This window comes from Pygocentrus nattereri, chromosome 15, assembly GCF_015220715.1.
Source record: "Pygocentrus nattereri isolate fPygNat1 chromosome 15, fPygNat1.pri, whole genome shotgun sequence".
Classification (NCBI taxonomy): Eukaryota; Metazoa; Chordata; class Actinopteri; order Characiformes; family Serrasalmidae; genus Pygocentrus; species Pygocentrus nattereri.
Genome location: NC_051225.1, coordinates 7,290,977 through 7,314,234, shown reverse-complemented (window position 1 = coordinate 7,314,234; position 23,258 = coordinate 7,290,977). Strand labels below are relative to the sequence as shown.

The window sequence follows — 23,258 nt, the reverse complement described above, 5'->3', positions numbered from 1 at the left end:
AAATGTTTTTTCCAGGTTGTTGAGCTGGACCCTGTCATTGAAGATGATGCTGAGTTGCAGAAATATTCAAAGGTATTGTACAAGCATATCACTTCTGTCAGAAGACAACCTTATATCTCCATTTTTTTGTTGTTTTTCAGTTTTTGATGTAATTTGAAAATACCTGTTGCTACTGCCATTGTGTGTAAATTTCATAAAAAATGGACCAAAAGAAACGGGCTAAAATGACTTACATTAAAAGTAGGGTATTTCTTCTCCTGTGAAGTTCTCATTTCGGAGATGCATAGTTTTCTTCTGACAATGATGTATTTGAATCCATGTTTATGGTACAAAAATGCATTGCTCTCAGAATTTGCTTGAAGAGTATAAACTTTATTTTTCTTCTTGTAGCTTCTGCCAATACACACCATGCGTTTGGGTGTGGAGTTGGATTCCTTTGACGGCCACCATTACATCTCTACAGTGGCTCCTGAGGGCCCGGTGGCCAAGCATGGCTTGCTTCGACCAGAGGACGAACTTCTGGAGGTAAACGTGTTAAAAACAAACACACAAGTCTGTATCCTCACTTATAAGCTTTAACACCTCCATTCCCTCTCCCATTGGCACCATGGTCAGGTGGTCCCACAGCTTGGCCAGATTTCAGATTGGTTTTTGGCTAGCTTTTGGTGTGGCTCCTCTCTGTTCCTCTAATAAGACTGACCTTTGCATCCTGCCAGCCCCTGGTCTCCAGGAAGGCGTGCTGCTGCCGCCGCTGCTGGCGCATGGATGTTTTAGCAGGAGGGCCCCTGAGTCTGACCGAGGCCATCTGCATGGCAGTCCACTGCTCTAAACCTCCCCCACCGCCTCTGCTTCCTGGCCCCTCTGCTGCCCTTCCACCCCCACCTGGTCCTGTGGCCATAGGCTGCTGTGCCCTCAGCCTGTTGCTGTTGGCAGTGACCCTGATAAAGCATGGCCCAGGAGGTTCTGCTATGTGGCTGTGGTGCAGGGCAGAATGGGGTGCTGGACACATGGGCAGTGCTTAATTTGAAAATTGAGGTTTTGGAACACTGAGTTACGACTGATCTAACAGGTCAATGAGGCTGGGTTGAGGCCTAAAACCATAAAATGTCATTACATCTTACAATTAATGGGTTGTTTAATAAAGATTTTGTCTCACACATGAGTTTCCTCAAGCACACTTAAACAGTTTTGGGGTAGTCATTTAAAAGAATGAAGACTTTAGAAGTTACTAATTACTTCATTCAAGCTGTAGTTGGACTGCTACCTGTATTACTTCTTGGAAGAAGTAGTCTCGCTGCTTATTTTTTTGCATTATATTTCTCTTTAAAACACAAACAGAATGCCAAAATACCTATTCGAAAATGCAAAAGAAAACCCAGTAGTCATTTCAGTTCTAGACACAGTTACATTGGTTGAGAGGTCTGTCAGTATTTCTGCCTTTGAACAAGACCCAGCCAGTTATACTGATTTAAAATTATGAATTTTTCAGACTGTTTATCCATAAGAAACAGTTCAAGGAACCACTTCAAGTTTGATCAGTTAGGTGAGGTTGGAGCTCTCTGTTCTTCAACACCGCAATCTTTTTCTATCAGTTTAATTTTAATGTGATTAGATGCTTTGATAGATTGTTTGATTCACACTATGCTGTGCTTATCATATTCACAATCAATGCTGCTCAGTCAGCTGTGCAGGTAGCACATGCTTGTGCAAATTATATAAAAGGGCAAGCATGGATATCATAGATGATGGAATTTATTTTAAATGGATCGTGTTTAGTTAATATTGTTCTGTTCAAACATAATGCAGTTAACATAATTCTTAAGTTCTTAACTGAAATGTGAGCTGCACCAGGATTACTGCAATGAATTACACACTTAAGGGGTGCCCATTCCTATGTGGCTTGAGATCTCCTTTTGGACAGGACAGGTCATCATGATCTACCTTTTATTTAAAAAAAAAAAAAAAAAAAAAGGTTGGCCTCATCCTTTTTTTTTTTCTTTTTTTTTTTTTTACCCGATTTTCTCCCAAATTTAGTCGTTTCCGATTCCACCCGCTAGTTAGGACTCCCCCAATCACACGACACTACCGAAGCTAGGAGGGTGAGGCAGCACAGGCTTCCTCCGAGACCTGTGAAACCAGCCACCGCTTCTTTTTGAGCTGCGGTTCACGCAACATCAATGGACAGCCGAATGCGCTCGGAGGAAAGCGCCAACCACCAGATCTGCTACGTCAACTAACGGACACCTGCGCTGACTAGCTTCACACTGAGTGATGGGAGGAGGAGGGGACCATCCTACCCACCCAGAGAGTGCGAGGCCAATTGTGGCTCCTGGCTACAGATGACTAGCATCACCAGGGCCTCATCCTTTTTTAAAAGCTCTGAAACTTTTTAATTCACTTCAGTGGCCTGTACTGATGATCAGTATTATAGGGCAAAGGACAGAAAAATCACACTAACCTTGTTCTGATGATTTGCACTGAATAGTGTAGTCTGGACCACTTTTTTCTTCCCAAGTTCACTTTTAGCTGGGAATTCATCGCCGTAGTTTCTGTGTATAGTTCAAAAATGCCTCCCGACGTTCCCCTTCTTTGGAAGTGCGATGGCTACTTGGCAAATCAAGCATATGCATTTGGATTTTGACATTGTAAAAAAAAAAAAGAATCCTCCTCCCACTCTATATGAAAGAGGCAGGTTTTCCATTTCTTTGTGCTCGGTCTCACACCCACCTTCTGAAAGAATCAGTGTAGGTTGCAAAAGGAAAACAGAAAAATGTCATTATTTGAACTGGCTTCCGATAAAAGTTGACAAGTTTCTAGATTTCTAGAGAGGCACATTCACAGCAGAGATTTAGGCTGGCTGTGGCATAGCTATAGTAACAAGCAGTAAATTTTAGAAAGTGGCCACATTTCGTGCCAATCACATTGAGCAGAAGCACTAAGAATGTTGAAACGTGATGGCCTATTTCAATGAGGCGTGATTTACCAACATGCACTGCGATCGACGTGTTTGGTACCGTTGCGCTACTTCAGTATGGGAAAAGAGCTACATTACTGTAAAGCACTACTTTGTACTGTATTACCACCAGCACTGCCCTTCAGATGAACTCCTCTTCTTCTTATGCTTCTTTGCTAAAGCATGAGTTACTCATAGATTGTCACAAGACAGCTGTTTTGCTCAGCTCTTTTGAGGTGCGAGGAGTATAGTGGATGTGGTGTCCAGAAAGCCATGGTGTGGTGGGATTACTCAGAAATTTCGTGGCTAGCTACTTTTTAATCAGACACATTTTGGTATGAAGATATGATGTTTTATAAAGTATTATATCTTATGAAACAGTTTATTGCGGATTTGAGTGAAGTGGAAAATCAGCTAAAATAGGTTCCAAACTGGGCGGTGTCTGATCTTGTTCCTGCACAGAGTAACCCATGGGCATGAGGTCACTCCAGACTCATTGAGTTTGTCCAAAGAGGTTTTCTAGAGAGACATTATGAGCAGACTTGAGCCCAGTGGTGTATAGTGGTGCTGGGGTGAGCAAGGAGAGGGGGGTGTAGAGTAGCCATGGCATCCCCTGGTCTGAGCAGATGGCACGATGCCGGTCCGACTTCCTGCTCACCATAATAAACGTCAGTAAAGGGCTCTGGCTAAGAGAGATGTGGTTTGGCAAGTATGTGTCAGGAAAGTGACAGCTCATTACAGTAAGCTTTGCTCAAACAGATAATCTAAGTAGAGTGTTTTAGTTTTGTTAATATTTTGGTGGTTTATCAGTGTATAGTGGCAATATGACATGGATATATTATTGTTTAATTGGAGCCAGAACAAAGCAGGCTGGTTTAAATGTGTGTTATATAGTGGTAAATTAGGGTCAGTTGTGCTCAGTTTGTTTCCCGTCGTGTATTGTGAATAGCAAAAGAAAGCATATATTCCCTATATATTTTAAATGTAATACACACTTTTAAATTTTGTTTTATTTATGTATCTTTTTTTACAGAATTTGAAAAATGTGTGTCAAATGTCATGATATGTGGACCAATGAAAACAAAATTTTCATTCCTAAAACTGCATAAACACACAAGGGTTTTTTTTAGTGGTTCTTTAGTAAAGGCAATGGTTGTTTTAGAACCATGAGTTCTATATAGAACCTATTGCATGCTTAAATGGTTTTTTGCATGGTGCAGTGGTTCTACAGATTGATGGAGAACATGCATCATATTCTCCATCAATCTGAAGATTTGCACCATGCAAAGAACCATTTCAAGAACCTTCTATATAGCACTATAAAGGGATCTTCTTTTGTTACAAACTTTACATTATAACAATAGCAGAAGCCTTTTGGTTCTATATAGAGCCACTTAACACAAACACATCTGTTGTATAAAAATATACAACAGATTTTCCTGAGGAACCATTTCACTATGCAAAGAACCCTTTAAACATGCAGATGGTTCTATGTCAAACTCATGTTTCTAAATAGAGCAGTCACCTTTACTAAAGAACCCCTGAAGGAGCATCTTTTTTTAAGTGTGTAGAAAACAAATGCTGTTAACTTGCATAGAAAGTTAAGAGCATTTTTCTTCTGTGAAGTTAGATTTTTGGAGATGCAGGTTTAAGATATAGTATTTATGGTAATCTTAGAGGGTCAGGAGAATTTTTAAAACTAAAACCAGTTACAGCATTGATTGAATCATAGCGATGCACTACTTGTGCTTGGAGTGGTAATACTTTGGTTGTTTGTGTGTAGGTGAATGGAGTGCAGTTGTATGGAAAATCCAGGCGAGAGGCAGTTGCTTTTCTGCGTGAAGTCCCCCCTCCGTTCACTCTGGTGTGCTGTAGACGCCTCACTGAAGAGGGGACGGAGTATCAGCCTGAAGATGCTGAAGAGTGGTGCTCCAGCAGCCCTTCAGCCAGCTTACAGGAGCAGGTGATCTTCTCACATACACTCACACACATGCGGTTAAGCTAATATTGACATTTTCAGGAAGCAAGATTAACTCGTACCAGACTGATAGAATAGGTGAAGTGTTGAGAGAAAAAAATAAATAAATACTTTGTTTGTGAAACAGTGGAAATAACATCTTAGTTCATGGAACTGGTTTACTTGTCCTTATTGATTCCTGCATGGTTCATCTAATATAGATGTTTAGTAAATACCTTTGAATAAAGCTAACACTCTGTTCGTTGACCACCATGGAGCTTCCCACTGTACAACGCTGTGCAAAACTCACCTGCATGAACTGACCCTCCTGATGTTGCCGCTGCTGCAGCACAGACTCAGATTATTTAATTATAGTCATTGCCTCACCTGTTTTACCCCTTTTCCCTTATTTGAGTAATGGTAAAATCTTATTCTCAGTTCATATTGCTTTTTTTATTATTGTTTGCTATCCGGTGTTGACCAGTGGAGGATGGGTTCCCCTTTTGAGTCTTGGTTGCTCTCAAGGTTTCTTCCTCTCACTCTTAGGGAGTTTCTCCTTGCCACCATTGGTGATGCTCATGGGTGCTTGGACCCAGATTTTTCTGTAAAGCTGCTTTGTGACAACTCCTGTTGTAAAAAGCACTATATAAATAAACTTTGTCTAGATTTGTTCTTCAGTCCAGTGTGCTAGTGTAGAAAGCTAACCAGACAAAACAAAAAGCCTATACTATTCAGATTCTTACAGAACACACTTGTTCTATATCTGTTGTATCTTTCAAAGAGGCTAGAGGTCTTCATCTGTATGAAGGGGAGAGCCTGTGCTGCTCATTTTATCTTGTTAATTTTCAGAGTGGCTGTTTTCCTTCTTTTAAAAACTAAACAGAACCTGTACTGTGCTAAATAAGGAGTGAACCCTCTTACTTTGCTCTCCCATCAGGCACAGGTTTTCCAGCAGGAGTTAGCTGAGCAGAGAAAAGTTCCAGAGCAAAGCCTTCCAGAAAGAGAAGTGGAGAGAAAGGAGACTGGAGAAGCAGAGGAGGAGAATGATGAGGAAGAGCTGGCTCTCTGGTCTACAGAAGTGCAGGTGTTGGAGCTGGAGAAAGGAGAGCAAGGCCTTGGCTTCAGCATACTGGATTACCAGGTGTGTACCGGAGTCTGTCTTTCTCAGCATCTTTCATTCTCTGTCTTCTTGCAGTTTGAAGTCTAGGTAGCTAGAGAGCTGATATGCACAGCAACAGTGCACTCTGGATGAAGAATGAAGTCTGCCTGGAAACCACCATGTATATCGCTGTTGTCAGATGAAAACCTCATATCTCCAAAATGGTAACTTAACAGGAAAAGAAAAAAAACTGCTTTACTTTTAATGTAAGTCAATGGAAACAGGCATTTTTCCAAGTCATTTTGGGCTGTTTATTTTGGTCCAATCATCCTGAAATTTACACACAATGTAAAAGACAATTTTCAAAGTATGTCAAAAACTTAACGACAAAAATGGAGATACAAAGTTTTGTTCTGACAGCAGGTATATATTTTATATATATATATATATATATATATATATATATATATATATATATATATATATATATATATATATGTATACACTGCTCAAAAAAATAAAGGGAACACTTAAACAACACAATATAACTCCAAGTAAATCAAACTTCTGTGAAATCAAACTGTCCACTTAGGAAGCAACACTGATTGACAGTCAATTTCACAGCTGTTGTGCAAATGGAATAGACAACAGGTAGAAATTATTGGCAATTAGCAAGACACACTCAATAAAGGAGTGGCCCTGCAGGTGGGGACCACAGACCACTTCTCAGTACTGATGCTTGCTGGCTGATGTTTTGGTCACTTTTGAATGTTGGTGGTGCTTTCATACTCTTGGTAGCATGAGACGGACTCTACAACCCACACAAGTGGTTCAGGTAGAGCAGCTCATCCAGGATGGCACATCAATGCGAGCTGTGGCAAGAAGGTTTGCTGTGTCTGTCAGCGTGTCCAGAGGCTGGAGGCGCTACCAGGAGACAGGCCAGTACACCAGGAGACGTGGAGGAGACCGTAGGAGAGCAACAACCCAGCAGCAGGACCGCTACCTCCGCCTTTGTGCAAGGAGGAACAGGAGGAGCACTGCCAGAGCCCTGCAAAATGACCTCCAGCAGGCCACAAATGTGCATGTGTCTGCACAAACGGTTAGAAACTGACTCCATGAGGATGGTATGAGGGCCCAACGTCCACAGATGGGGGTTGTTCTCACAGCCCAACATCGTGCAGGACGCTTGGCATTTGCCAGAGAACACCAGGATTGGCAAATTCGCCACTGGCGCCCTGTGATCTTCACAGATGAAAGCAGGTTCACACTGAGCACATGTGACAGACGTGACAGAGTCTGGAGACGCCATGGAGAGCGATCTGCTGCATGCAACATCCTTCAGCATGACCGGTTTGGCAGTGGGTCAGTAATGGTGTGGGGTGGCATTTCTTTGGAGGGCCGCTCAGCCCTCCATGTGCTCGCCAGAGGTAGCCTGACTGCCATTAGGTACCGAGATGAGATCCTCAGACCCCTTGTGAGACCATATGCTGGTGTGGTTGGCCCTGGGTTCCTCCTAATGCAGGACAATGCTAGACCTCATGTGGCTGGAGTGTCAGCAGCTCCTGCAAGATGAAGGCATTGAAGCTATGGACTGGCCCGCCCGTTCCCCAGACCTGAGTCCAATTGAGCACATCTGGGACATCATGTCTCGCTCCATCCACCAACGCCACGTTGCACCACAGACTGTCCAGGAGTTGGCGGATGCTTTATTCCAGGTCTGGGAGGAGATCCCTCAGGAGACCATCCGCCACCTCATCAGGAGCATGCCCAGGCGTTGTAGGGAGGTCATACAGGCACGTGGAGGCCACACACAATACTGAGCCTCATTTTGACTTGTTTTAAGGACATTACATCAAAGTTGGATCAGCCTGTAGTGTGTTTTTCCACTTTAATTTTGTGTGTGACTCCAAATCCAGGCCTCCATTGGTTAATAAATTTGATTTCCATTGATGATTTTTGTGTGATTTTTGTTGTCGGCACATTCAACTTTGTACAGAACAAAGTATTCAATTAGAAAATATCATTCATTCAGATCTAGGATGTGTTATTTGAGTGTTCCCTTTATTTTTTTGAGCAGTGTATATGTGTGTGTGTGTGTGTGTGTGTGTGTGTGTGTGTGTGTGTGTGTATATAAGTACTTTCTCCTATGAATAACACAAATGGAAGCTGTTCCTGCTGTTTAATTGGAATGTTCTCTATTACAAAAGTGATTTCTCTGTTCTGCTGTTGCATTTACTTATTATTTGTGTAAAAAAAAAAGTTAAAGCCAAAATTCCTAGTTTTTTTTTGGTTTGCATCAAAACTACATTTTAGAACAAACCAACACATGAATATAAATATGTCTCACATCAGTCACATTTTTGTAGTTGCTCTTATTGAACAGAGATGCTTACTGATCTGTGCTCTGGACGAGCTTTTGTGCCTACTTGGGAAGAAACACAGTACATCCAACACTTGAAGGAAGTCTCTGATATTCTTTATATATAAGTATAATAAAGAGTAACGCATAGAAAGCCCTGCACATACCATAACTCCTCTGATGGCAGTGTTAAATGAGTTAAAGGGGCCATTGTCAATTCTCAGAATAGATTGTAGGTGAGGGTTAAGAAGATGGTCCCGAGAGGCTGTGGGGTGGCAAGGCTCAAAGTGACAAAATATGATAAAAGTACATCAATGTGAAATAAATAAATGCAGTAAACAGTTCTTCCTTCATATAGTGTAGGTTGTTAGCAGTAGGCTGTGGTTACCATCCATATAATCCTTCTTTTTGTTTTATTGTGAAGCACTTTTTTTAAATGTGCTATATAAATAAAACTCACTCACTCGGCAGCATTATGGTCAGAGATTTGTCTAGGGCTCCCATATAAGCGTTGGCCCTGTCATCAGGAGTTCCTGAGTTTGATCCTCAGTGATGTCACAGCCATCCATGGCTGGAAAGCCAAGACAGTGTGGTGGGCAGTACTCTCTCTGAGTTGTTAGGATGCTCCTCCTTCTCCTCAGTCACTCAGCATGATTCTAGCACAGGGGTTGGTTGGCAACCCAGATGTTAACAAGAGCCGTTTTGTCCTTACAGTAAAAATAAAATCACCTTGGGAGCCACATTTTATGTACATTTTACCATCTTGTAAATATATCTCTGCATGTGCTGATGTCCTAGTAAAGGCTAAAAAAAAATCAAATCGAAAACACCGACTCACTTTACTCTGCTTTAAGCTATAGCTCAGCTGTAGCTGCATCTACAACAGGAAACTTCTCTGCAAAAGTAGAATATTTTCTTGTAAAATGTCTCTCAACGTTCAGTTTTACGAGGCTGAAGTCAGCTTCTCATTCACCAGCTTCTTGTTCTGATTTTCCCGTTCCACCTTAAACGGTGCCTGAGGCGCCAGAACTGCTGCACCGTTTAAGGTGGAACGGGAGAATTTGAATGAAAAGGTGACTTCAGCTTCTTGCTGCAGATTAAACATGCAAGGAAACCAGCTGAGTTGCTTACAGAAGTCCATTCATCACCAAATTATCGATGTTCATCTTAAATCTTTCTCTCTCTCTTTTGTTAGCTGCTAGCTAGACGAGTCTGTTGTCTGCATTGCTAGTCGCCAGCAGTAGCGAGCCGATCTTCAGGGTTAAAGGGTCAATTAGCAGTTACACCATAATTCCAGCATCTAACGCATTAAAACTGTGCAGGCATGATCAGCAGAGCTTCATTTTGCTGTGAAGGATTGTTTTATTTTACCTAAAAATCTGATTCTGCTGTGGAGCCGCAACAGTGCAATTAAAGAAGTGCATGCTGCTCATGTTGCTGACCCCTAGCTAGCTCACAAAATAGCACTGGCAGATGGCGTTCTCTTCCAGGCCTGTTGAGCTGTCCAATGACGTTTTATTAGAAGCAGTTCAAAAAGATGCAGTGGCACATGCTAGCCTTCAACCTTCCAGCTTGGTAGTATCATGTCGTAGGAACTGGCCACAGCTACATAAAGATATTATGTGAACAGCGTCGTGATTTTGAACAACTTCCAGTTGACAGACATGTGTTTGAGTATTGAGTTGTTTTCAACATGGCGCAGCCAATCAGATTGTAGAACGTGATTTTTATGATATGTATATGTACGTGAGTGAAGAAAGCTGATCTGATGCGATTCACTTATAAAACTGTCCTGAAACCTGTGCTGATGTCAGAAGTCATTGGGCATGGAACAACAGGAAGCCACGATATGTGACTGGCAAGGCCTGCCGCTGTTATGCTGGCCCAGTGCCAAACATCCAAACCCTTTGCTCTGCTCGCTCACTATGAAAAGCTGCTTTCCCTCCTACCTTCATTAGCCTCTAATCACTGCGTGTACATAACAACGTATAAGTAGCTGATGTGAAATCAGCAGTAATCAGGTAACAAGGCCTCTTAGAGTACAACCCACGGCCTTCTCGCATAAACTCCTGTCCTCTGAGACGTTCTGCATTTTATTATAACAACAAGGAATTCCAATTGATTTCAGGCCGGGCTGATCACGTCAGGTGAAGAGATGCTGGTTCAAAGCTGAAGCTTTTGCAACTTTATCAGGGAGATAATAAATGACGACGGGGTGATGGCGCAGCTCCCCAAATGGGCAAAATTGAAGGGAGATCACATTTTAATGGTGCGACATGCTTCTTCCCCTGTCAGGGGCAGCTCTGAGTGATGGTGCTGCGGTTTCCACAGACAGAATTACATTGGTGCTTAATAGTGGTAACCTGAGCAGTGATCCCTTAAACTCTGTCTTTCTCCTCACCTCCGTGAGGGATAGAGGAATAAAGACGGAATAACGCTGAGGGAGCGGCAAGACTGTGTGTTTTTGCAGATTTGAGGTCTCATTGTTTTTCAAAGGGCTTTTCTTTGTTGGTATTGTGAGGAAAGAGCACAGTTTAAGGGTTTGTCTCAGGGATGAGCAGAGTTTTTCTTTCTTTGCCTACAGAAGAAAGGGAGTTTTTATGTGTGTTCAACACCACTATAGGGAGATGTCAATTTGACATTTGAAATATAAATAAGACTGAAAATCTGCAGTGATTAGTTGTCCTTTTTGAAAAAGCCAAAAAATAAAAATGAATGATATTAGAGCTCCACAGTTGGGACATAAAAGCAGAGTTAAGATATAAGAGGTTAAAACAGTTTGTGTCTGGCAGGATTTGTAGCAAGTCTTGCTGCTTTGTGAACAGAAATCTAGTCTTTTAAAGCAAATTGCAAAAATGTAAAAGTACAAAAGCATGAATCATTATTGTGTCAAATAAAAGTAATGAAATACTAATAACTGCTTACAGCAGAAATGCAAACATGTTATTTTGCACTATAAGACTCTTGGAGAAACAGTCAGGTTCCCTGAACACCTTTTTTTCTTTTTCTTTAGAGCTCCATGCAAAATTTGGACACATCTGCTCTAATTATGTATGAGTGAAAAAAAAGCATCCTCGACAGGGAACAAACTTAAATATGAAAATATTTTGGTGCGCAATTTCTATGTATTTGCTGTGGGAAGAAATTGTGCTTTAACTTTTGCATAGACCCTATTTTGGTTTATATATGTATTTATTGTATATATAAATCACTCGCTCTACATCCAGTTGAGTGGGGTTTAAGCCATACGTTGGGTTTCTGATGCTACCTTATCACCAGTCTAGTTACATCACTATGGAGCAACATACATCGTTCAGAGCTATAGATGACATTAAACTGTATTATATGTGTTTGTCATGGAAACTCATATCATGATATCAGTAAAATACAACTCCCTGTGCAGCCTTAATCGGTGTATGACTTGATTACCATTACAGTTATCCCTGATATCCAGTATTACAGTGTAATAGTGGTTATCTATATAAATAGTATTATTCTTAAGAATGGAAAAGTCAAAAACGGACTTTTCAGCATCTCCTTTTGGGAAATTAGATAAATTCAGGAGAGTGTGTTGTGAAGACTACACGCCCGTGAGCATTCATAAGTTTCCACTTCTTTTTTTTTTTTTTTTCTTTTTCTTTTTTTGTTCTAAAATCCTCATCAAAGAGAAGCGAGGAGAGTCTCTGTTGCAGTTGATTTGACTCTCTGTGTGTCTTGGGCTTTGACGGAGGCCATATTGACCTGTGTGAACCGCCCTCAGTCATGAACTCACTATCTGTCTGCTCAGCACCAGCTGAGCCCCTCTCACCTACTGCTGTCTGCCTGCTTATCTCCACCGCCGTCTCCGTTACTCTGCACACAGGCCTGAGGGCAGGCTGAGCAGCATATGGGAATTCATGTAGGGTGTGTTTTAGTTTGCACACATGTATACAGTATGTCTCTCTAGGGTTAAAAGTATCAAGATGTCATTGTACAGTAGGTTGGACTAATAATAGATGCTGCCTAAAAATGCAGTACGTAGTGGAAAAGCAGGGTTGATCCTGTATAGGAATCTTTTGTTTCTTCTTTTTCTTTGTCATTCTGTTTCTCCTCGTTTCTTTCTTGTTTGCCATGACCAGCAGGCAGGCATGGAGCTCTGTGGTCTTCTCTGAGGGGGAAATTGATTTTGCTTTAGTGTCTCCAGCAAAATGCCTTAACTGATAAGGCTGAGTGGGCAAGAGCAGGACCTACAGACATGCCTGCAGCTTTGCAGCACCTTCTGTATGGGTTCTAGTTGGGGTGGGCGATATGATATCATCACAATAAATAATCACTTATTTTCTGGCAGATACATAAGTCCATCACAACAATATTGATATTTTTTTTTGTTTTAGCAGTTTTGTTAGGTGACAGAAGCCTAAATTCACTTAATAGTAGGGCTGGGTGATAAAATGATAACAGTAATTATTGCAATATAACTTGCCTCGATAAAAACTTGTATGACGTTGATAAATGTTGGATACAATAGACCATTCTCACGTGTTCTAGCGACACCCCTGGTGGTGTTTTCTACTGCAAGAGAAGCGACACTACTCTGCTGTTACTCTGAGTTTTTCGTTAAGATTCCCTGTTTTGAGTAGAGCAGTTGGTGACCTGTTCTCCTGTGACAAAACAAGTGTGAGTGAATAAACAAGTGGTGTAACTGTACTGGCCTACAGCGAACTCCCTTCTGTCCTAACAAGCTTTAGCTGCGTTAAATCACGTCTGCTCCTCAGTCATTTTTAAGTATTAGTGCATTCCCAAGCAACATAAGTGAAAGAAAGAAGTTGGTTTATGTTACTTACAGCACTGATTTAGTAAACTGAAGTAAAGTAAACTGAAGACCCTGTATGTGTGGCATTGGAGAGTGGGAAAATGCTAGCTTCCCAGGCTAACTGCTTTTAGCAGCTGGCTAAACCGAAGCAGCGCTCAGTCACTTGCATTGATTATTCTGTGGTTCAAACAAGACAAAAAGGCACCAATTTCAGTCCAAATGTGTGTAAAAGGAAGGCGCGTGTGAGAAAATTGCAATGCGGTAAAAGCTTTTACCCAGTGAGTATCAACAGATCTGTTTGGTAAAAAGTTGGTAAAAGCAGCTAACTTTCTCCCACTGTGCCACAACAGATTTGTGAAATTTTCTACTGCTTGGCAAGTGTGTGTCATGTTCTGACCATAAAGGATAGATCAAAACGACAATTAACCACTCGGGAACAACAGCAGCCTCTAAACTTGAAAGAAATAATGATTTGACATTTATAGTGATAATTATCAGTATCAACTGGCAATTTTTTATTGTGCTAGCATTTTTTGCCCATATTCCCCAGCCCTACTTAAACGTATGGCTCAAAGTACTTGCACAGAATACATAAACATTCCTGATTCCAGTAGAATATAAGTAGTCAGGTCACATGTGAAACTTGTTTTTCAAAACTTCAGATTATATAGAAGCGACTAATTCACTTTGCTTGTTCGGATTGGTTTGGTACTATATGAGCAGCACTAACTCGCACATTTGTGTCTGTTCCAACTAGACGCAGGCTGCTATTCAGTATGATACAACAGTTAGTTCCAGCTACGCAAGCTGATTGGTTGAGAGGCATTCTAACAGTGCTGTTATTTCACCAGAACATCTTTACAAACACTGTATCTCTCTGCTAAGACGCTGTTGCTAAGCAGTGAGTTTGACTGCCATAGAAGACGCTCAAGCCATTTGAATGTACTTAACTTTGCCACAAACAGAAAATGAGCACTATTAAGATCAGATTTGACCGACAGCTGATTTGGTCAGACTCTGAAGATGAGACTGCACTAAAGTCTCAAACTGTCATGACCAGTGAGCAGCTTTTCAGTCAGCTGCTGTGACAAAAGAACAGCTAAACAGCCTGCAGTCAGCCAGAAATGAACCCAATATCATTCGCCAGACATGAAGTCTGATCTTCAGAGTCTGACCAAATCAGACTGAGCCATAAAACTGTTGCAATAAAATACAAAAAAGCTGCTCAGTGGTTGGGAATTTAATGTAAGGAGCTATAGAACAAACTGCCGGCTGAGCAGCAAGTGGACGGAGCTTGTTAAGCATCTGTAATTTGGTGGAAGGAACTGCGAACATTTAAGACATAATAAGCGACACATTCACGGCCCAATTTATCAATTTCTTACTTTATTTAACCGTTGCTTAAAAGCAATAGAACACTCGGTCATGTGTTATTTTGCTATAACACACTCCCTCTCATGTTCTGTTGCTTAAATAAGGTATATTGGCACAGTATTGTCATCATGGACACTTTGAAATACCATCACTGTGTTTTATTTAAACAAGCTGCGAATTCACTGGAGATTTTTAGTTTAGGAGAGTAGCTCTGCTTTTACAAGCTCCTGCTGCACCGTCATGGTCCAGTCTTGCCTTACAAGGAGAATCCAGTATGCACACACATTTCACATCAGACCCAAAATATAAAACCACCATTTCATTATTGTTATTTAAAAATGACATTCAGAGCAACATGATATCATAACTCCATGATAGAAGCTTTGGTTATCGTGATGTTATGTTTTTATATCAGAACATGCGTTTCATGATTGTAGTAATACATTTTATTTACGTAGCGCGCTTCATGCCGGGAGCTCGAAGTGCTTTACAGACGGGTGAGAAAGTTATACAAGAAATAATAAGGATCAATTTAGAATCATATAAGAAAAGGACACACATCACACTAAAAGATAGATACCATGAGATGTAGAGTTTAGATTGATTTAAAGAGAGAAAGATTGAGATGCTTCTTAGAAGTGAACACTGAGCTTGACTAATAAAAAGTGGAATTGAACACAGTTTGGAAGCAGAATTACTGGATGAGTCTCTTCACTGTCTGCAGATCTAAGATCACATTGCTGGAGCATAAACAGAAAGACACTTTAAGGTCATTTAGAGCCTTAAAAAGGAGTGATATATAGTTGTATACAACAATTTAGGTGAACTGGGTTCAAGTTTTGTTGATTTTTGAAGGGAAAATTAGAACAACTTCTACAAAGGACACATTTCTGCACATTTTCATACACAAATGCTGTTTAGTTGCTGAATTTAGCACAATGGACACACAATTCAATGCAAAGGGTGACCTGTGGAAAAGAAATGGCACATTTGACATTTTTCCCACCATTTTAAACGTAGCGAAACATAGAAAAATGGCATTTTTAAGCAGAGAAGATTTTTACTTACTGGGGGTCTTTGCATATAGCTGTAGTATCATGATACACCATATTTCCAAAAGTATTCACTCACTCGTCCAAATCTTTTAATTCAGGTGTTCCAATCACTTCCATGGCCACAGGTGTATAAAGCATAGCACCTAGGCCTGCAGACTGCTTCTACAGACATGAGTGAAAGAATGGGTCGCTCTCAGGAGCTCAATGAATTCCAGTCGTGAAATTTCCTCACTACTAAATATTCCACAGTCAACTGTCTGTGGGATTATCAAGAACAGCATAGAGAACTTCATGGAATGGGTTTCCATGACTGATCAGCTGTATCGAAGCCTTACATCACCAAGCGCAATGCAAAGCGTTGAATGCAGTGGAGTAAAGCACCGCCACTGGACTCTAGAGCAGTGGAGACGTGTTCTCTGGAGTGACGAATCACGCTTCTCCGTCTGGCAATCCATCTGGCAATCTAATGAATGATGGGTTTGGCAGTTGCCAGGAGAACGGTACTTGTCAGACTGCAAAGTTTGGTGGAGGGGGGATTATGGTGTGAGGTTGTTTTTCACGAGTGGGTCTCGGCCCCTTAGTTCCAGTGAAAGGAACTCTTAATGCTTCAGTAGACCAAGAGATTTTTGACAATTTCGTGCTCCCAGCTTTGTGGTAACAGTTCAGGGACAGCACCTTCCTGTTCCAACATGACAATGTCCTGGCCTCAACTCGATAGAACACCTTTGGGATGAATTAGAGCGGAGACTTTGAACCAGGCCTTCTTGTCCAATATCAGTGTCTGACCTCGCAAATGTGCTTCTGGAAGAATGCTCAAAAATTCCCATAAACACACTCCTAAACCTTAGAAAGCCTTCTCAAAAGCATTGAAGCTGTTATAGCTGCAAAGGGTTTAACATCATATTAAACCCTATGGATTAAGATTGGGATCTCACTCAATTTTTCATATGCGTGTGAAGGCAGACAAGCGAATACTTTTGGCAATATATTGTATGTTTTTGCTGCGTTGCCCACCCGAGTCTCAAAAACTCTCTTTCACCTGTTTACTCATATCAGCTACAGTTACCAAAGTCTGGGGCCAACTCTGTAACCCTAGGTGGATTGATGGAAGCCCACCACAGGCCTGACGGCTGGACACTTGGTATTTTTCTCCCCTAAATGACACCCCTAACTGCAGGGGTGTCAAAAAGCGGTGATGATGAAATCACTCGTTTCAGCTTGGACTGGGACCTCAGAGTGAGAAGTATGATGCCATGGTTTCAGCAACATATGTATAAATGTAAAGGACTCCCTTGGTGATGTGAGCCTGTGCCGTGTCTCTAATGGAGATTAATGAAGACCCCTTGAGCTAAACACCTGATCTGAAGGGTCGGGTCAAGATGGATTCGCCTGAAGTAGGATCGGATTTGCGCGAACGTTTAAACTTTATTACAGTGTGTTTTTTCCTGTAACAGAGAGGTCAGGCGTGAAGTCATGCTATAATGCGGCTCTGAAAAGGAGAATGATTGAGGAGCTCTCCTGTGGTGGGTGGTTCTTGTAGGTCCACAGGGGGACTGAATGGATAATTGTAACCAGGCTTTATAATATTCTTTTAGTGGGAGCTGTCAGTATGACGTGAACGATAAAAGGAGAAAGGCATTACTGCTGGATTCCGTAAATATAGTTATAGCTGCAAGTGCTATTCTATATAAGAACAAATACATTTCTGTGAAAATTGTGTGAACAGAGGAGATGCTCGCTGCAGAGTACTTCTCCCTAAATATACAGTCTCCCTGTCCGCACTTGGGATACAAATATGTTTCCTCCACTGTATTTGTGGCACAAATAATTCATAGCAGTTCCTGCCTGCCAGGAAAAAGAAAGTCGAAATGTAAGAGCATGCATTTTGGATTTTTCCTCTTTATTTTGGCAGTTAAAAAAGCCTTACCTGCACATCAATACACTGTTTAGCCCGAATGTTTTAAGAGCAGGGCATAAATCATCTCTCGTGATTTATTATTTATTTACTATTTGATTATTTATGCAGTGGCGTCGCAGCATCAGAAGCTGACGGAGGGAAACTTTATTGCTGTGACTCTAAAATATTTGATTGAATGCAGCGCGCATCCAAAACAATCATGCTTCCAGATGGAGAGTGCATCATAGTCTTTTCCACCATTTACTGAACCATGAAGTTCTCATGGTTGTCCATGGTGGAGATTTTTCTGATGTCGGGATCTGGACTCTCTGGATCTGAGGTGCTGAAGGTTGCGGAAGTAGTGAATTTATGGTCGTTGTCAAATCTGCATTGTCTGTGTTGCACTGCTTAGATGAAACTGACCACAGCTGCCAGCTGTATGATGAACACAGACCCACCATCTTTTATCCTTCAGCCTGGAACACCACTGGATCCTGTTACTTTGTTATGGATACTGTTTTTTGTCATAATTGGCATCAGGAAGATCTGAGGCTACTTTCAAATTGCAGTAGAAGTGGAATAAATCTGTTTTAGAGAGGTTTAAGCACAAAATCATTTTTCTTTTTAAAACCACTTACATATTTTTTCCAGGGTCAGATAAAAGCTTATCTGTGGCTGGGCAACCGTATTGAGTGGTCAGATAAGAATTTCTCTTTCCTTGCACGTCATTCAGTCACCGCATTGACAGCAGCTAACGTGTGCATTTTATATTTATTAGATTTTCTTTATGTTCCTTTCTCTGCATTAAAGATGGAAAATCAGGCTCCGGAGTGGCACAGCTGTCTTAGCGTTGGCCTTATTAGGAGATTGTCAGATCCCCAGCAATGTCCAGGAGATCGTTATGCTTGCTCTAGATGGGTGGGTTGGATGGTCCTCTCTCATCATCACTCAGTGCAATTACTACAGCTGTTAGCTCATGTAGCAGAATTGGTAGTGTTCTCCTCCAAGCATGTTGAGCTTTTCAGTGACTTCAGTGCAGTTTGAAAACATGTGGTGGTGCTTCACGTCCTAGAGGAAGCATGTGCCAGCCTTCACCCTGCATTGTGTATTAAGGCGAGACCAAGGTAGTGCATCCTTTATTAGTCCCACAATGGGGAATTTCATAGCAGGGCCCTTAAGAAAACAAGTAACAGAAGAGAATTAACAAGCAAAGTAACTAACCTTAATTTATTAACAAGGTTACAGTTTGTTATGTATTACTGTATAGAAAATACATATAATACTAACTCTATCCTTCACATGTAAAGGTTAAAAAAGCAAAATATATTACATTGTAAGGATATTTTACCTGAATTGAACATGGAATATTGCACAGGGGAATTGGAACATTTGAATTCATCACAATTCCAAGTGCAATATAATCCAGTTTCTGTACTGTATGCACTCATGCCCCTCTCACAATTTATTTAGGGTGCCAAAAGTGAATGAATGAATGAGGTTTGTAAAAGCAAATTTAAGAACCTATACAAGTTAAGCCTGAGATGCAGTTATCCATGTTCAAATGTAATTATATAATCCACTGGAATTTGGAAATTTTATGATCATGTAATATGATGCATATAAAAGCAACTATTGAGATTTACAGTACTGTGCAAAAGTGAAGGACCACCCTTCATTTATTTATATCCCAGTCAAAATGGCCAAGTTATTTATTTTCAGGAGATTCTGATCTGATTAAATTCTGATTCCTGATTAGATATAAAATAATGCACTTGAATAAGGACGGGTAGTTTCTCCTAACTTCTACTTGGTAGACCACCAAGCCTGTCCCCATCAGATAAACGGCAGTTAAAGCTTTCGTCTTTATAAGAGAGGAGAAAATCAAGCTGCTTCAGATCTGAAAAAAAATCCATCCAAAGTCTTTCTGTCCATCCTTCCACTATGAGAAGACGACTCAGGACCATGGGTCTTTAAGGATGTGAAGCTGTTCAAGAAGATCTTGAGAAAAGAAAATGGCCAAAAAATGCAAATCAAAAAAATGGTGCTGGCATTCCTTTGATTGGGACGTTTAAGACTGAATTTTGGAGGTGTGCTTTGTTAGAAATAAAGATTCTGTGCAGGTACTTTTTTCGTTCATCAAAGTGCAAACAATGTAAACATACCTCAAAGGTTTTAAAGTCTAATTGTGCACCTTGAAGAAGTTCTTCCAGATGAAAAGTACATATTTGCAGCTTTTCATATCCAAATGTTTTAACACGGAGAAATAATAGAAGAGCCTGGAGGCGAGACGGGGTGTGGAGTCAGTACATCTTAGAACATATAATTTCAGTGGATTTTGGTTCAGTTATGTTCCCTGGCTAAAGGTACTGAGATGTCCCCTCGAGGGTCCCACTCCGGTGACCGTGTAGTACCTTCTGAGAGCAAACGGTAGACACGATAAATACTGAAAAATTTGACATGTTTAGTTGTTTGGGCTACTGTGAAAACTTACTGTTAAATATGTTTCCTACTTTTCCCCCAAGATGCCAAAAAATGATTAACCTACTAGAAGTTTTGACTACAAATTAAGTCATTAAAGGGTGGTCACTTACTTATCCACAGTACTGTATCTATTAAGGATGTTTCAGAACCGGGAATACCAAGCATGTTTGAGTTTCCCTTAAAGGCCTGTGTAATGATAAGGAGAATAATGCAGCCAGTGTCCTTAGTTCTTAAGCAGGGGAAGGGTTAAGGGGGATTTCAGCATTTCCCGTAATCACGTTGGTTTCGGTCACAGCTAGAGGATTGGTCATGCACGTTGTGAGAACAGCGGCCCATCCGGACCTCCGTTTCCCTCCAGAGACGAGCACGAAGAGAGAAGGTGGTGGTGGAGAGGGGGGATGATCTTGAAAAAGTGCGAGAAAGAGTTCCTGGAATTTGGTTCAGCAAGATTTAAGGAGGGGGTGAAGCGTTGTGCAGGCGTGGAGCAGATGAATCCAGCACAGACTGTAGATTTACTATCCACCTGAAACCACGGTGGAGAATTTTAACCCTTCGACATGCAGTGCCGGCCCAGGGAGCGATCGCAGCTTAGAGCCGATGGGTTTATCTGCTAAAGCAGACGGCAGCGGCACACCTACTTAAACTAAACCCCCTCTCTTGCCGCTCCTGAAATAAATAAATAAATAAATTCAAGTCTAGTGAGCCAGTCTAGTGGCCTGCACAGCCCCATCCATCAGCCCAGCATGGCCCAGACCTGTGCTCTGTCTGTATATAGGCCAAAGGAATACATAACACCAGGGGCAGGGCAGTGTTTGGGAAATGCTTTATGGGTTTAGTTAAAGTTTGAGTCGTTATTTTTAGCGCCGGAATTTTTGATGGATTTTATAAGCCAGACGACATGAAGGCTTGGGTGTTTTTGAGAAAGCTGTGGGTTGAAGACGAGTATTAGTGTGTGTGTGTGTGGGTACAGTAGTTACACTGCTGAGATTGTTGTTGTTGTTCGCTGTCCTTAAAGATCCTGCACTCAGAGCAGGGAAGGCAGCTGCACCCCTGATGAGCGCTGGATTATATAGGCTCTTAAATCAAAGCTGCACTCAGTCAGAAACATAAGCAAGAAACCGGACATGTTCTCTCTCTCTCTCTCTCTCTCTCTCTCTCTCTCTCTCTCTCTCTCTCTCTCTCTCTCTCTCTCTCTCTCTCTCTCTCTCTCTCTCTCTCTCTCTCTCTCTCTCTCTCTCTCTCTCTCTCTCTTTCTTTTCTGTTGTCTCTCTTTTTCTCTCACTCTCTTTCTCACTCTTTCTTACTCTGTTCTCTCTCTCCCTCTCTCTTTTTTTTTTCCTGTTCTCGCTCTCTTTTGTGTTGTCTCTCTTTTTCTCTCACTCGCTCGGTCTCTTTCTTTCTCTCTCTCACTCTTTCTTACTGTTCTCTCTCTCCGTTTATCTCTGTTTTTTCTGCCCTCTCTCTCTCTCTCTCTCTCTGATTATGATGCTCACAGTCCCGTCTGTGTGCTGGTGTGTTACTTTGGTGTTTGTTCTGTCCTGTAGCCCCCCACCCAGTCTCAGTGCGGCCCCTCCAGCCCGCTCCGCTCCGCTCCCCTTGCTTTGCTTTGCTTTTTCCAGCTGCACTGCTGACATCACCGGCCATGTGGGATGAGAGCGGGTTTGGAAAGAGAAGCGCGTTTGGCTGCGGCTCGGCGGCCGGACAATGCAGCCAGTGTCCTCCGAAAGGGCCAGCTGGAGTGGAACTCCAAATCCCCTCTCCAACTTCTCCTCTTTGCCTTTTTTCTCTTTCTACACCGCCCCCTCCAACCGGTCTCTCTCTCTCTTTTCCTCTAGTCTTTTCTCTCTCATTCTCTCTTTCATGCTTTCTCTCTTGCGCGCTCTCTCTCTCTCTCTCTCTCTCTCTCTCTCTCTCTCTCTCTCTCTCTCTCTCTCTCTCTCTCTCTCTCTCTCTCTCTCTCCCCCTTTCTTTTCTCTCTGTCTTTGCTTTCTCAGTCCTTTTTTACCGTCTACTTTCCTTTGCTTTTTCTCTTTTCATTCTCTCTGTTTTCTTTCTGCTCTCTTTCTCTTTTTGCTTTCTCCCTCTTACTTTTCTTTCTATGTTCTTCTTTCTTTGCCCTTTTCCTTCCTTCTCTCTCACTTTCTCAGTCTGCCCTCCATACACAACCCCCCCCCGCCCCGTCTATGTTCATTCTCAGCAGGCCTCAGTTCACCCCTCTCTCTGAGATTGCTTTCCTCTGCTTACTCTGCAGCGCTGCATTGTGTAATCAGAAGCCTGTAATGGCTCTGGACGGTCATCCAGGCTCTTCCAAACTCCCTCCTGCTGTCTAGCAGGGTAAAACCACCTGTCTGACCCAATCTGAGCGTGATTTGAGCTGTCCAGAGTTCAGGTCATGGCTTAAGACCTCTTCTGCTCTCTGGTGGAGGAAAGAAAGATACAGAGGAAAAAAGTGGTCATATATATATGTGTTTTTATATATATATATATATATATATATATATATATATATATATATATATATATATATATATATATATATATATATATATATAACACAATATTTATTTATATAACACACAAAGTTGAAATGAAAATAAGTTAACGTACTTTGCTGAGAACACTCATTAATGCACATTGTAATGGACAATTACAAATAAATTTGCTGAATGGAAATGGCTTGTGCAAAAATGTATATATTGTCTTTTACTCCCATAAAATATTTAGAAATTATGCAATAAAATTTGCAGAAAATTTCTTTATTTACGTTTTTCCATGTACATTTATTATTTATTTTGTTATTTTCGCTTAGAAAATGTACAAAACATGTAGTTTGACAACTTTTAATCGAGTAATTTTAACCACCCCACCCTAAGGATGGTGTACTGTGTTATGCTTATTGCCTCTCACTTTGTTCTGTTGCATTACTGCACATATGAGTTTGGAAAGCATAAACTGGACAGATTGAGCATCGTCTCTTCTACTGTCCGTCCCTGTTCCCTCGAAATGCGTGATGACGATCGTAAATATTTCTCTCCATCACAGTCAGATGGATGTGCTCGCTAATGATACTGTGTCTGCTTTAGCTTTTATACTTAAATAACCACTTGTTAATCACTTTTATATTGTCGCTCGTCACATAAAAGCTGCCCATATGGGTCATCAAATATATTGTCAGAGACATCAAATCGAACCCGAATTGCAGTTTTATGGCATAGCTTGCTGGAAACATGATTGATGCCGTGACGCGTGGCCAAACGAGACAGAGAGGGAGAGTTTGCATTGTGTCCGTTC

At 41.4% G+C, this 23,258-nt stretch overlaps 1 protein-coding gene across 3 annotated transcripts in view; it reads left to right on the top strand.

Annotated features, from left to right (window-relative positions):
- The window catches only part of patj (PATJ crumbs cell polarity complex component), a 207,540-nt gene that overhangs the window by 34,011 nt on the left and 150,271 nt on the right, over positions 1–23,258 (top strand). For all 3 annotated transcript variants that reach the window (XM_037545466.1, XM_037545464.1, XM_037545465.1), the window contains exons 14-17: positions 16–72; positions 391–525; positions 4,737–4,916; positions 5,848–6,051. In XM_037545466.1, the coding sequence (XP_037401363.1) occupies positions 16–72; positions 391–525; positions 4,737–4,916; positions 5,848–6,051 (576 nt within the window). The remainder of the gene's footprint in view (positions 1–15; positions 73–390; positions 526–4,736; positions 4,917–5,847; positions 6,052–23,258) is intronic.